The sequence below is a fragment of the Mustela lutreola genome, chromosome 6, assembly GCF_030435805.1.
Source record: "Mustela lutreola isolate mMusLut2 chromosome 6, mMusLut2.pri, whole genome shotgun sequence".
Lineage (NCBI taxonomy): Eukaryota > Metazoa > Chordata > Mammalia > Carnivora > Mustelidae > Mustela > Mustela lutreola.
In genome coordinates this window covers 151,192,249-151,204,811 of record NC_081295.1, presented here as the reverse complement: position 1 = coordinate 151,204,811, position 12,563 = coordinate 151,192,249, and the positions used below count along the sequence as shown (strand labels likewise).

Sequence of the window (12,563 nt, the reverse complement as noted above, 5' to 3'; positions counted from 1 at the left end):
CTCTTAATTCTACCAAATTCTCAATGTTTATCTATCAGAGGTCTTTACTGTGGCGCACAGCAAGCTAAAGAAAAAAAGGATGACTTGAACCTGTGGTGTGTTATTCCTCTCTATTAATGAGCAATATGATGGGCTATGAAATTCCCCGTTTGGTATTCTGAAGACCAGTTCATTGTCAAAGACCCGATCTATCTCTTCTTGGGCATTTTGGGGTTCAATGTTAAAAACATTTTAGATGATATAATAATTTTACATTTAAACAGGTACATAGTAGCATGAAAGTTTTGATACTTAATAATAAAACAAGACCTGTGAATTCACCAAGGTAAGGTAAGCACAATTGCTATTGATTGATATTGTCTTTCTGGATCCTGTTTGGTGTTGCATGTCAAGGGTCATCCCAGATCCTGTTTGGTGTTGCACGTCAAGGGTCGTCAACAAACCCCAGGTGACCTAGATTTTCTTCTATATCCTTTTCACATCGTATGGATTTGTGTTTCATATATTTAGGCCTATGATTCATTTTGAATTAATTTTTGTGAAAGATGTGAAGGCCATGTCTAGATTCTTCTTCTTCTTCTTTATTTTTTATTTTTTAAAAATTTTACATGTGGGTGGATCTTACTATTCTCTTACCATTGACTACAAAATCTGTTCTTACTCCATTGAGTTGCTTTTGGGCCTTTGTCAAAGATCACTTGACAATGTTCTCATGGATTTATTTCTGGACCCTCTATTTTGTTCTCCAGATCCATTTGTCTATTCTTCCACCAGTGCCATACTGACTCGATTACTATAGCGTGACGGTAAGTCTCCAAGCTGGATAGCCTCAATTATCCCACTTTGTTCTTCAGTATTGTGCTGGTTATGCTGGGAATTTTGCCTTTCCATATGAACTTTAATTACCCACTTTTGCTGCAATCCACAAAATAACTTGCTGGGATTTGTTTGCAACAAATTCAATATTTATCTGTCTGAGAAAGTTCTTTTTTTTCTTTTCACTTTTGAAGGATAATTATTCTGGATATACGATTCTAGGTTGCTAATTTTTTCTTTCAACACTTTATCATCAACACTTTAAACATTTCAAGTTACTCTCATCTTGCCCACATGATTTCTGAAAAGTTCAATGTAATACTTACCCTTCCTCTTCTACAAATAAGGTTCCCCACTCTTTAGCTTATTTCAAGATCTCTTTGTCTTTGATTTTTGGCAGCTTGTATATAAGGATCTGTTTTCCTCCTCGATCCTATAAGCTTCCTGGATTATGGTTTGGTGTTTGTTGTTACTTTTGGAAAGTTCTCAGCCATTATTCATTTTTTTTTTTTGCCATTATTCTTTTTAATTAAAAAAATTCCCATATAATCAAGATACAGCATTCTATTAGTTTCAACCATTATTACTTAGAGTTTTTCTTCTGCTCCATTCTCTCCTTCTCCTTCTGGTATTCTTACTGAATATATGATGCAACTTTTTATATTCTCCTACTCTTCTAGGATCATCTGTTTCTTTCTTTCTTTCTTTTTTTTTTAAAGATTTAATTAATTAATTAATTTGACAGAGAGATCACAAGTAGGCAGAGAGGCAGACAGAGAGAGAGGGGGAAGCAGGCTCCCCACTAAGCAGAGAGCCCTATGTGGGGCTTGATCCCCAGACCCTGGGATCATGACCTGAGCTGAAGGCAGAGGCTTAACCCACTGAGCCACCCAGGAGCCCCAGATCATCTGTTTCTTTTTCTCATTCTCTTTTTGTTTTTCAGCTTGAGAAGTCTCTAGTGACCTATCTTCAAGCCCAGTGATTCTTTCCTCAACCATGTCTAATCTACTAATGGGTTCATCAAAGATGTACTTCATTTCTGTTTCAAGTGTTTTCAATTTCTAGCATTTCCTTTTTAAAACAATTATTTATTTATTTGAAAGAGAGCATGAGTGGGGGTGGGCGGGTAGAGGAAGATGGAGAAGCAGGCCCCCTGCTCAGAATGCTGACACAGGGCTCAATCCCAGGACCCTAGGATCATGACCTGAGCTGAGTGTAGATACTTAATCAACTGAGCCATCCAGGTGCCCCTCTAGTATTTCCTTTGGATTCTTTCTTAGAGCTCCCATCTCTCTGCGTACATTGCCCATCTGTTTTTGTATTAAGGCCCACTTTTTTACATTAAAGCCCTTCCATGTTAATCACAGTTATTTTAAAATCCCAGTCTCATAATTCTCAAACTGAGTCTGGGTCTGATGTCTCTTCAAACTTTATTCTTTTTGTCTTTTAACATTCCTTGTCTTTTGTTTTTCTTTTTTCTTTTGGCCAGAAGTCAGACATTAGGTTTAGGATAAAAAGACCTGAGGTAGAGAGGCCTTTAGCATGAGCTTTTGTGTTTATCTGCTTAGGAGTCCTGTAGTCTGTGGTGCTATTTCCTATAGTGGTGGTGTCAGTGGCTAAAATTTCCTCTTGTGTCCTTGTTTTTGTCTTTCCTGATGTCTTTCAGTTTTCCTAGAGACCCTCCCTTTTAGATAAAGGCTGTGGTTTACAAGTCTTTCCATTGTAGTTCCCTATTATTATACACAGTCCTGCTGATCTGGTGGTAAGGTGTGGGAGATGGAAAGCATCCTATAATCCTATGATTGTGTATCATTCTTTCAGTGTCCCTGGACTGAGACCTCCACCAGGATCTCAGGTATTTTTGTTGTTGTTGTTGTTTGTGTTTCTTCATTTTTTTTTCCTGCCCCTTAGGTGGGACAGGAAGACTAGAAGTGGCTGGAATTGGGTATGTCCTTTTCCCCACATCATTTCGGCTCTGACTAAACTGTTTTCCTCAAGAGCAGGCCTTTGTTAAGGAGACTAGAATGCTCTGGACATATTTCAAAATAGCTAGTTTTCCCCTCTGCCTGCTAGAAGCAGAAAGGAAACATTCTCTGACCTTCACTCAGAACCTGGTGGGAAGGAAAAACTGGTATAAGTGGGAAGCATCCTCCTAAGACTGGGTCCTCAGGGGACTTTTATCTTGATGCTCAGACCCCCACAATTAGTCACTTGATTTTTAGGTTTTCATACTATTTGCTAGTTCCAGTGGCCATTTGTGTTCTGGGTATGCTCTGGTTCTCTGTATTTCCCTTTCTCTCCAGTTTTCAGGGCAGGGATTTGTTCCGGATCTCAATTTTCTGATGAATCCAAGGAGAATTGTTGATTTTCACATTGTTCTGCTTTATTCTTGCTCTGAGACAACATCCACACTCTTAACATGTTGGACTAGAAACCACCCACTACCTTCTTTTGTACAGCTGTGAGCTGAAAACAATTTTTCACATTTTTTAAATGGTTGAAAAGAATTAAAAGAGAATATTATTTCACGACTAGTAAAAATTACATGACTATCAAGTGTTAGGACCCATCATTGTTTTATTAGAATACAGCCATGCTCACTTATGCACCTGCTGCTTCTGGGCACTTTCATGCTGCACAGAAAACTGAATGGTTTGACAGAGACCTTGAGGTCACAGTGCCTGAAACATTTATTATCTGGCTCTTTACAGAGGAGAAAAAAAATCTAATTCCTGCTCCCTATCACTTAATTTTTTCTTTCCTTTTCTTTTTTTTTTTTTTTTTAAAGATGTTTTATTCAAACTGCAATGTCACCTTTTGGAGTGTCCCTCCTTTTTAAAAAAAGATTTTATTTATTTATTTGACAGAGAGAGCGAGAGAGCACAAGTGGGCCAGGGGATGGGGGGGCAGTAGAGGGAGAGGGAGACACAGACCAGGAGCCTGATGTGGAGCTCCATCCCAGGACCCTGGCATCATGACCTGATCTAAAGACAGATGTTCAACCATCTGAGCCACCCAGGTGCCCCTTAATATTTCTTTATATATTTTTTAAATCTCTTTTTCTCCCTGTGCTACATTCTTGGTAATTTACTTTCCAGTTTTTTATAACCTCATTAGCCGTATCTAATCTGCTGCTTTAGCCATCATTCCCTCCCCCCTTTTCTTCCACAATTTTATTTAAAAGTTTTAACATTGTATTTTATCCTTTCTCTAATCGATGTGGCAGGTTTTGATCAACTCTTACTAAGCTTTGAGTAAGTAATTTCTGTGATACCGTCTTTTATTTCTTTACACATTTCATGTATGTTTATTCTATATTCTGTACCTGATAATTCCGTTTGAATCCCTTGACATCTAAATCTGAGGTCTCTGCTTCTGCTCCTGGTGTTGGATCATTTCCTTACGTATTTGATGATCTTTGATTGTGATCTCAGATTTGGTAGATCAAGTCTGTGGTCCTATTTAAGGACCTGTCCAGAGAGGATTTTGCTCTGCTGGAAGCCAGGGGATGATTAGCACCTGGAGCACTAGAGCCTTCTTCCAATTTTTCTGGCTTAATCTGAGAATCTGAGGTTCAGTGCTCCAATTTTTCTCTTTTGACCCATGATGTTGAGACATCTTTCCCTCCATTCCAGCATCAGTATTGGCAACTAAATTGGTGACTGTCTTTAGGCACACTTCGCTTTCCCATGTGTATGCTCCTCCATTTTTTTTTTTCCTCTGCTCAGTTTTCTTTTTTATTCTCCTAGCCAATTAGGAATTTCATGTAGTCTCAACAATTTTTTTTTTTTTTATGCAATCTCAATGTTTTATAACAGGAGGGTTTCCTGGCTATCTAATCTGCCATATTGGTAGGGCGGAAGTCCTATCCAGTTCTTTGTTCTACCCTTATGATTAATTTTGGCCCCCACTTGTTAGTTTATCTACTTCCTAAGACAAGGTAAAGGAGTTATTTCCATACTTTCTACCTTCACCTTTCCTTAGTGACAGCCCTGTGTCTGCCCATGTCTTCAGCACTTATTTTATCCCCTTAACAGACACCCAAGCTCAGAGTCAATAAAGATGGTATCTTCTCTTCGACCAGAGAAACACCCATTCTTTGGTTTCCTGCCAAGGACAGAATTTAGCTGTGGCTCTTTTCAAGCATCTTAGCTCTCCTGCTTCCTCCCATTTCTAAACACACACAACATCTATTCTCAGCCCTAACCTACTTAAACACAATCTCTTTGTTGACATGGTTCAATTTTTATTCACTGTTGTCATTATTTCAGTTCCTTCCTGTGGAACCACAATGTTCTTTCTTGCTCTTTGGGTCTCCACAGAATACGGCTTAAAGCTAAGTGCTTTTCTTCCTCAGTTTACATCATGGTGCATAGCTTGTTCTGTCACTTTTAGGTTGGTTAGTTACTTCTGTCCTTGTCGCCATCAGTTATGAATAGCTTTAGATGAACTAGATGAGGTATAGGAAAATACTCTGTAAACTATAAAGCTCTGTACAACACTGAGGATGATTCAGGCATAAGACATACAATATAGTTTAGGTGTTAGCTGAGGCAAATGTCCTGACTTTGGTTATTTGAAAAAACTGTCTTAAGTCCTTCTGAAGCTGAAAAGTGGAGAAAGGGAAGAGAGGTCTGAGTCTTTCAAGGGGGAAATAAGACATCCTATCTAGAAACAGGCACCTCTGAAACGTGGTGTGGAAGAGTAGAAGAAATTATAGTGCTCGTGGACAATCTGGATGAGGAAATCTCAGAAGCTATGTGAATTCAAAATGATGAATTAACCATGACAGCCAGCCTATGGTTCCAGGGCTAAAACTTGGACGAGGCAGGTTTCCGTTGTGCATGCCCGAGTGGGGCAACTAAACCTTACGGACATAGCAGAAAGAGCCTTGGACTAGGATGCTGGAGACTTTTTTTTTTCCCCTGATGAAAAACAATAAATTGCTGTACTGTCACATGATGAAACCAGTTCCTTCTTAGGAGGTTGCCTTGCAGCTCAAATTCTGTGATGTGATCATCATTACCGGTTGACATGGTTTTGTCTTGAGTCAAAACACTAGGGCTTGATTAATGGTTGGCTTTGTTATTCTTAATTCCCTGGGTTCTAATTCCCATTCCTGTGGTCCTGGCTTGTATGTAGAGTCCCTGAAGGTGATGAAGGAAAGAGAAGACACAACCTCTCTTTCCCCTCACAACTACTGCCACCTATTCCGTGATGTGGTCCATACCGAAGTCGCAAAATCTCCCAACAGAAGCACGAATGTCGTTCCTGAGGCACATTTCTGAGAACGTGAGACTTTGTCCCTTCTGTTTCCCATAGCACTTCTCAGACACTTTAGCATCAGGAACTCCAGAACTTTTTAGATAGTGCTCTTCACACACATGAAAAGCATAATCGTAATTTTTAGTGTTAGAAAATACTTTAGAATATTTTAATAAATTGCTCTGTTCGTCTTTCCGCCTTCAAGTCGTAGATTTAAGGGCACCGTGGAAAGTCTTCTCTGTGTATTCTACAGATCATCTCAATCTGCTGCTACAAAGGTTATTTTTTTTTTTTTTTAACTTCTGATTGACTCCTGGCTGATTCATTCTCAAAAGCCTGTATGAGAATTCTCACTAAATGTCCCATTGCATGACCTACCATTTACACTTATTGTTTCCCTTCTCGATTCGGGGTTGTTGTCCTGGTTTAGATGGAGGCTCCCCAGTTTCTAGGAGATGAATCCACTGGTTTATTCACATTTGAGTCATGCTTACCCGGGCAATGGACTGTAAGCACTCCCACATCTGGATGCAGAGGTCCAGGGCTGGAAATTGCGCCCACACCATCCTGGATCAGAATCTCCCATTTCTGTAAAGCTCTCCAGTAGTAAGGCTACATCCTCTTTCCATTTCTGTTTCTGCCTCTATATCATCTGTCCTTCCAAGTCTTTCAAATATGGCTTCAGAAAGAAAAATTCCTTATTCAAGATCTGGGCTTCAGTATTTACTTCCAGCGAAAACTTGCTTCTCGCCCCAACTAGACTGTAAGCTTCCTCTTGCTGATAGAACCTGTGCCTTCTTCTGTTTGGACTCCAGAAACTACAACAGTGCCTGGCATATAGTAATTGCAGAATCCTTCAGTGACTCAATGAGTTAATGATTTCTCTTAATGGATCCTGAATGAGTGAGTTCAATGAGCTTCTCTATTATTTCCTATCTCTTAATATTCCTGAGACTGACTTCAAACTGTCTCAAGTACAACCCATCTCTACAACAATATTTAGGGTTGCCTGGCTGGCTCAGTCGATTGAGCATCTGACTCTTGATTTCAGCTCAGGTCTTCATCTCAGGTTTGTGAGTTCAAGCCCCACGAAGTACCTCTCCTCACTGAGTTGACATTTTAGAAGTAGAGAAACAACAGATATATTAGCTAGTGATGCATGCTTCAAGAAAACATAGAGCCCTCGTATAAAGCACTTAAAAATGGTACCTGGCATTTCAATAGCCAAAAGGTAGAAACCATGCAAACGTCCATTAGCTGATGAATGGATAAACAAAATGTGGTCTATCCACACCATGGAGCACGAGTAAAGCATTAAAAAAAGAATGAAGTACTGACGCATGCTGGGCCGGGGATGAACCTTGAGGACATTATGCTAAATGAAAGAAGGCAAATACCAAAGGGCATTTATTCTATGATTCCATTTGCAGGAAATATCCAGAATAGGCCAATCCATATTGAAAGAAAGCAGATTAACATTCCTGGGTACGGGGGGTGGTTTGTTGGGTGCAAGTGTATTGGGTTTGGTAATGGGTATGCGTTTCCTTTTGGGATGATGAAATTGTTCTGGAACTAGATAGTGGTGGTCATCACACAAGACTGTAAATGTACTGAATGTCACTAATGGTAAATTTCATGTTATGGGTATTTTGCCACATAAAAAAGAAATAGTGCTTGGCAAAATATAAGCATTCAATAAATTCAAAAAGAAAATAACCTAGGGGTGGGCTGGGTGGCTCTATGGCTCTACCTTTGGCTCAGGTCATGATCTCAGGGTCCTGGGGTCGAGTCCTACGTCAGGCTCCCTGCTCAGAGAGGAGCCTGCTTCTTCCTCTGCCCCTCTCCCTGCTTGTGCTCTCTGTCTCTCAAATAAATACATAAAATCTTTTATTTAAAAATTACTTGGGTGAAATCAATTATTAAATACATTTTTAATCACTGGGACACTACACAGGCTTTGAAGACCGTGAACATGGTCTGTAAGTGCAAACATGGAAAGATGTCCAAATCTACAGTGAGAAAGAAAAAGAGCTGCGGAGGAGTCTACATGGTACAATTTATGTTAAAATACACATGCACACACATGAGTCCTATGCCTGGAAAAAACTGGACTGGAAGTAGATGCATAGGGAAGATGAGGATAGTGGTTTCCTTCGGGGTGAATAGGTTGGAGGGGCAGGGATGGTTTTGTTTCCGTACTTTATACCCTTGCGTATTGATTGATGGCTTGCGCGTGTATGTACCATACATAATATGCTGGAATTTTAGAGGATGAGCTCAGGGTGAAGAGGGCACGATGGCCATCCAAAGATCCCAGCCTGCTCAGAGGTGGCATTTCCCGGAACATGGAATCCAGGACAAGAGTGGTTAATTACCCATCGTGAGAATTAAAATGTCTTGGCTTCGTAACTCGTTATGAAAAATAAAACTGGACTTGCCACGGAGAGTAAAAATCCTTCTGTATCTGAAAGTGGTTTTTGCTGCTGATCAGAGACGTGGTGACTTCTTCCATTTCCCCAAGGGCCGGGCACACCGCAGGTGCTTGGCAAATGTCCGGGCACTGTTCCTCAAGTCCCACATACAGGTGTGTTCTCAGGCTTTGAGGCCACCTTTCTCCATGCTGAAGCACGTCTTTAAGAATGAAGTTAATGCAGGAACGTAAGATACCATTAAGAAAAGCCGTTTACAAGTCTGAACTCTTAAAAAAAATCATTTTATTGATCCTTTACCATACAAAATTTATTCAAATTACACCCATCTGAAGTGATAAGATCACAGCTAGAGAACAGGTTACCCTGTAACAAATCTATTTACAAAATCCATCATAAAAGCTTTTTTTTTTTTTTTACATTATATTACATATTTTCTTTTTTTTTTTTTAAACTAGCATACAACACAAAGCTAAACCGATTAGTAGTTTGCCTACTCCCAATTTTGGGAGAAATACTTCCTCTTGACAAAAATCACGTACCCCGTAGGAAAAGAAATTCCCACAATCTGACAATTGCCACTCGACTCACTCTGCAAGCCATGTTCCTTCAAATCCCTCCTCTCACACGCAGGCTGTCATGCACGCATCTGAGTTCTTATTTTCTTTTTTTCCTGAAAGCTAAAGCTTTAAATACTGCAGTTTTATTTACAGATCTACACTTAAACAACAAAAACGGAAACAAGAACCACAACAACAACAACAACAACAACAAAAAACCCAGAAACAAAATAGAACAACTCTTAAAAAATTACAAACCCGCTAGAAAATATTCTGGCAGTGTTTACAAATTAATTGCTGTTTTTTTCTCTTTTTTTTTGTACAAAATCGCTAGATAATGAAAGTGTGAGGAGACTACGTATCAACTTAAATAAAACAATCGCTATGCACAGATCTGTACACGTGAACACACACCTAATACTGTTTGACAGCTCATGTGTTGCCCTTTGTACACTTTTTCTTTTGTAAGGCTCACGCAGTCATAATTCGCACACGTGTAACTTTCAGCCATTTCATGTGTGAGCGTTAATAGCAGCAACTCAATGGTACCAGAAAAACCTGCATACTTAGTACTCAAAGTAACACAAATACTGTAGCACTAACCCACTTTGGGTGCCAGAATCTATGTCGGAAAGGAAAAATGGGCGATGCGAACAGAACACAGCATGGACGGCTAATTCACGGACACCAAGCTCAGCCCACTAACTGGAAAAAATCTTATGCGTGAAGGAACTCTTAAGACTTATTAGTATTCCTTTCATCTTCAAAACAATAAATACGGCATTATTACATTACGGAAAGGCGAAACGAGAAAGTCAACAAAACACACAACAACCTAGCCAGGTGAGAGCTCAGTCTTTAGACTTTGGAAACAAGTCAGCTTCGTGCAGCTGGCGAAGAGAATCGTTACAGAGCTGGAAGCAGAGGCAGCTAACCAGATGAGATACATATGGGAACTGGGGAAAAGCTTGGCATAAATGGTTTCCCATACAGGAAAAAACCCCACAGTGCATTTCCAGTAGGCACTTGACACAAAGCTCCCCCTCCCTCCCCCACCCCAAAGCTTCATCACAGACCACACTGCTGTTTGTACCAAAGCCAGTGTGTGTGAGGGAGGAGGCTGGGGACGGAGGCCGAAGAAGAAAAAGGAGGATAATGTGCACCTTTGTTTTTCTTCCCAAACACACACCCACGCATACCCACACAAATAGTTTAAAGTGCTGGTGTCCTTCGTTTTGACCCCACCACCACTTTGCATATTGTGGAAATCTACCTTGAGTAAACTGGCTGGGGCTTTCGTGGTCTTTTGTTTGGTTGTTTGTTTTGTTTTGTTTTTGTTTCGTTTTGTGTTTTTCCTAAGGGATTATTTTCGATTCCGTTAAACACACGAATTGAGTGCTACAGTGTCAGGCACATAGCATTTCAATTTAACTGTTTTCGTTTTGAGGTTTGTTTTTTTTTTTTTTTTTTTTCACCTGACTCCCTCGTTTCCGTGGTCTTCAGGATCCAAGCAATGGACCTGAGGTTCCATGCCATGTGCCCAGCGGGAGAAGGGTGCCTCCCCAGGGCCGATGGGAAAGCCATTCTTGGACCTAACTGGTAGGATTTGCAGCTGACACGAAGCCTCCAACTGGGGGACACCGTTCCTGAAGAGTAAAGTAGGAGACGCCCTGGCTTCTATCGCTTCTCCTTCCGCGTATTGACTTCCCTTGGTCCAACTGACTCCTTCGTAGAGGAAGGGGAATGGGTTCTGGGCCAGGACGATCGCAGCCCCCGATGCAGTGGGAGTGCCCTGTTCTCACCAGCTTTTAAGTAAATGCCACTGACACAGTGGGGATATCTTTGTCCCCAGAGGCCTCTCCATCTGACCCCATCCTGAGAAGTGGTCTCCCTGAGTGCAGAGTAAGAGAGCCCTTGCCCCAGTCACAGGGCCGGGAAGCCCAAGGACGGAGGGATCCACACCTGCTGCTCCTTGGGACTGCTATGTCATCTGACCTGGTTCTCCTCTCAAACGGGCCACCCGTGTCCGCGAGGGAGCCCCAGGACCAGCTGGCTCCGAGCTCCCGTCCTGGGAAAGGAAGCAAGGTGGGGTGACACTTCTTGCAGAGGCTGTTAAACCTTAGATCACACACGTATAGATGCTCTGATCAGTAGAGGTCCTCTACGTCTCTGCTTAAATAATGTGAATTAGCAAAAACCGTTTCAAAGTAAACAATTAAATTGAAATGGTGCTGGGTGCCACAGGAATGCTTAAATGGCAGCTAAAAAAAAAAATTTAAAAAGAATAAAAATAAAAAGGCGAAAACAATCCACAGAAAACTCCTAAGTAAGCATTTGCTACAAATCAACTTTAAACTAACAAATACGTTGGGGGTAGGGGAATGGGAGTGGTTAATGGAGACAGGAAAATCCACAACAGCTTCCGAGTGGCAGAACTCTACTGTTCTTCTGTATCTGCAACAAATATCAGAAAAGAGGTTCTTCGTCTGAAAGGCTGTGCAGGTTCTCTTGACCTCCTACAGGACACAAGGTCCATAGCTTACACTGAATTATGACAGTAATTTAAATATTCCTAAGAAGAGCTGAAGAAATCCATTTCATACTTTGCATGACTTCAAGTTTACAGTTCCTGCCGTTCTGTTCCATATTAGCAGACCCCAAAGACATGCAATCCGCGGAGAAGGCACGGCTTGAAATGCTATTAAGGAAGATTGCTGTTCTTGAGTGGGCCAGGTGGCCAGACCCCATTCCACAGCGCATCCGTCAGGCACAGCAAGCCAATCCGGGAGGGAGGGAAGAAAAATACGGGTGAGAGACACCTGATTGCACATTTTCTCAATTGCTGACTCATCCAGGAGATTTTTGGAGCCTGGAGCAAAGCAGGGCTTTCCCAAGGGAGCCCGCGACTGTGCGTTTAGACAAAAAAAACAAAAACAAAAACAACCCCCCCCCCAAAAAAAAAAGGCAATCCCCCCCCCTTTTAAATTCATTAAAATGTCAGCTTTGTTCTGAAGTTTGTAGTTTACTTCATGATACTATCTCGGAGGAAGAAGTTAGGAAGGGGCAACACTGCATGACAGATGTTCTGGTTCCATAATAAAAAAATATTGGTTTATAAGGGGAGGTCACACAAAGCATAATCAACTACACATGAAGTCTTCCACAAGCGGGAGCTTCTCCAAATCATAAGCATCAAAGAGATCGCTAATGCCTTCTTCCTCCCCGAGGCTTAGGAGATAGTCTTCTTGGAGCAGGGGAGGCAGTAAGTTCACAAATGGTCCTTCTAGGTTGGAAGGAATTTGGTCCTCAGTCTGCTGTAAGAGGTTGGCTGGGGAGGCCAAAGGAGAAAGATTGGCCATAGAAATCGAACAATCGCTATGTCCTGAGTTGGTTGAAGCCAAGTCTGAAGGGGGGGGAAAAAAAAATTGGAGGAAACCGAAAAATAAGTTAGGAGACAAATCACACCAACTTGTTGGAAGACTATGCATGGGGT

At 41.2% G+C, this 12,563-nt stretch overlaps 1 protein-coding gene across 2 annotated transcripts in view; it reads right to left on the bottom strand.

The window, feature by feature from the left end:
- Nucleotides 1–10,466: 10,466 nt before the first annotated feature.
- E2F3 (E2F transcription factor 3) overlaps nucleotides 10,467–12,563 on the bottom strand; it is a 74,317-nt gene continuing 72,220 nt past the window's right edge. For both annotated transcript variants that reach the window (XM_059179442.1, XM_059179443.1), the window contains exon 7: nucleotides 10,467–12,473. In XM_059179442.1, coding sequence (XP_059035425.1) covers nucleotides 12,211–12,473 — 263 coding nt within the window. In that variant the 3' untranslated portion in view covers nucleotides 10,467–12,210. The remainder of the gene's footprint in view (nucleotides 12,474–12,563) is intronic.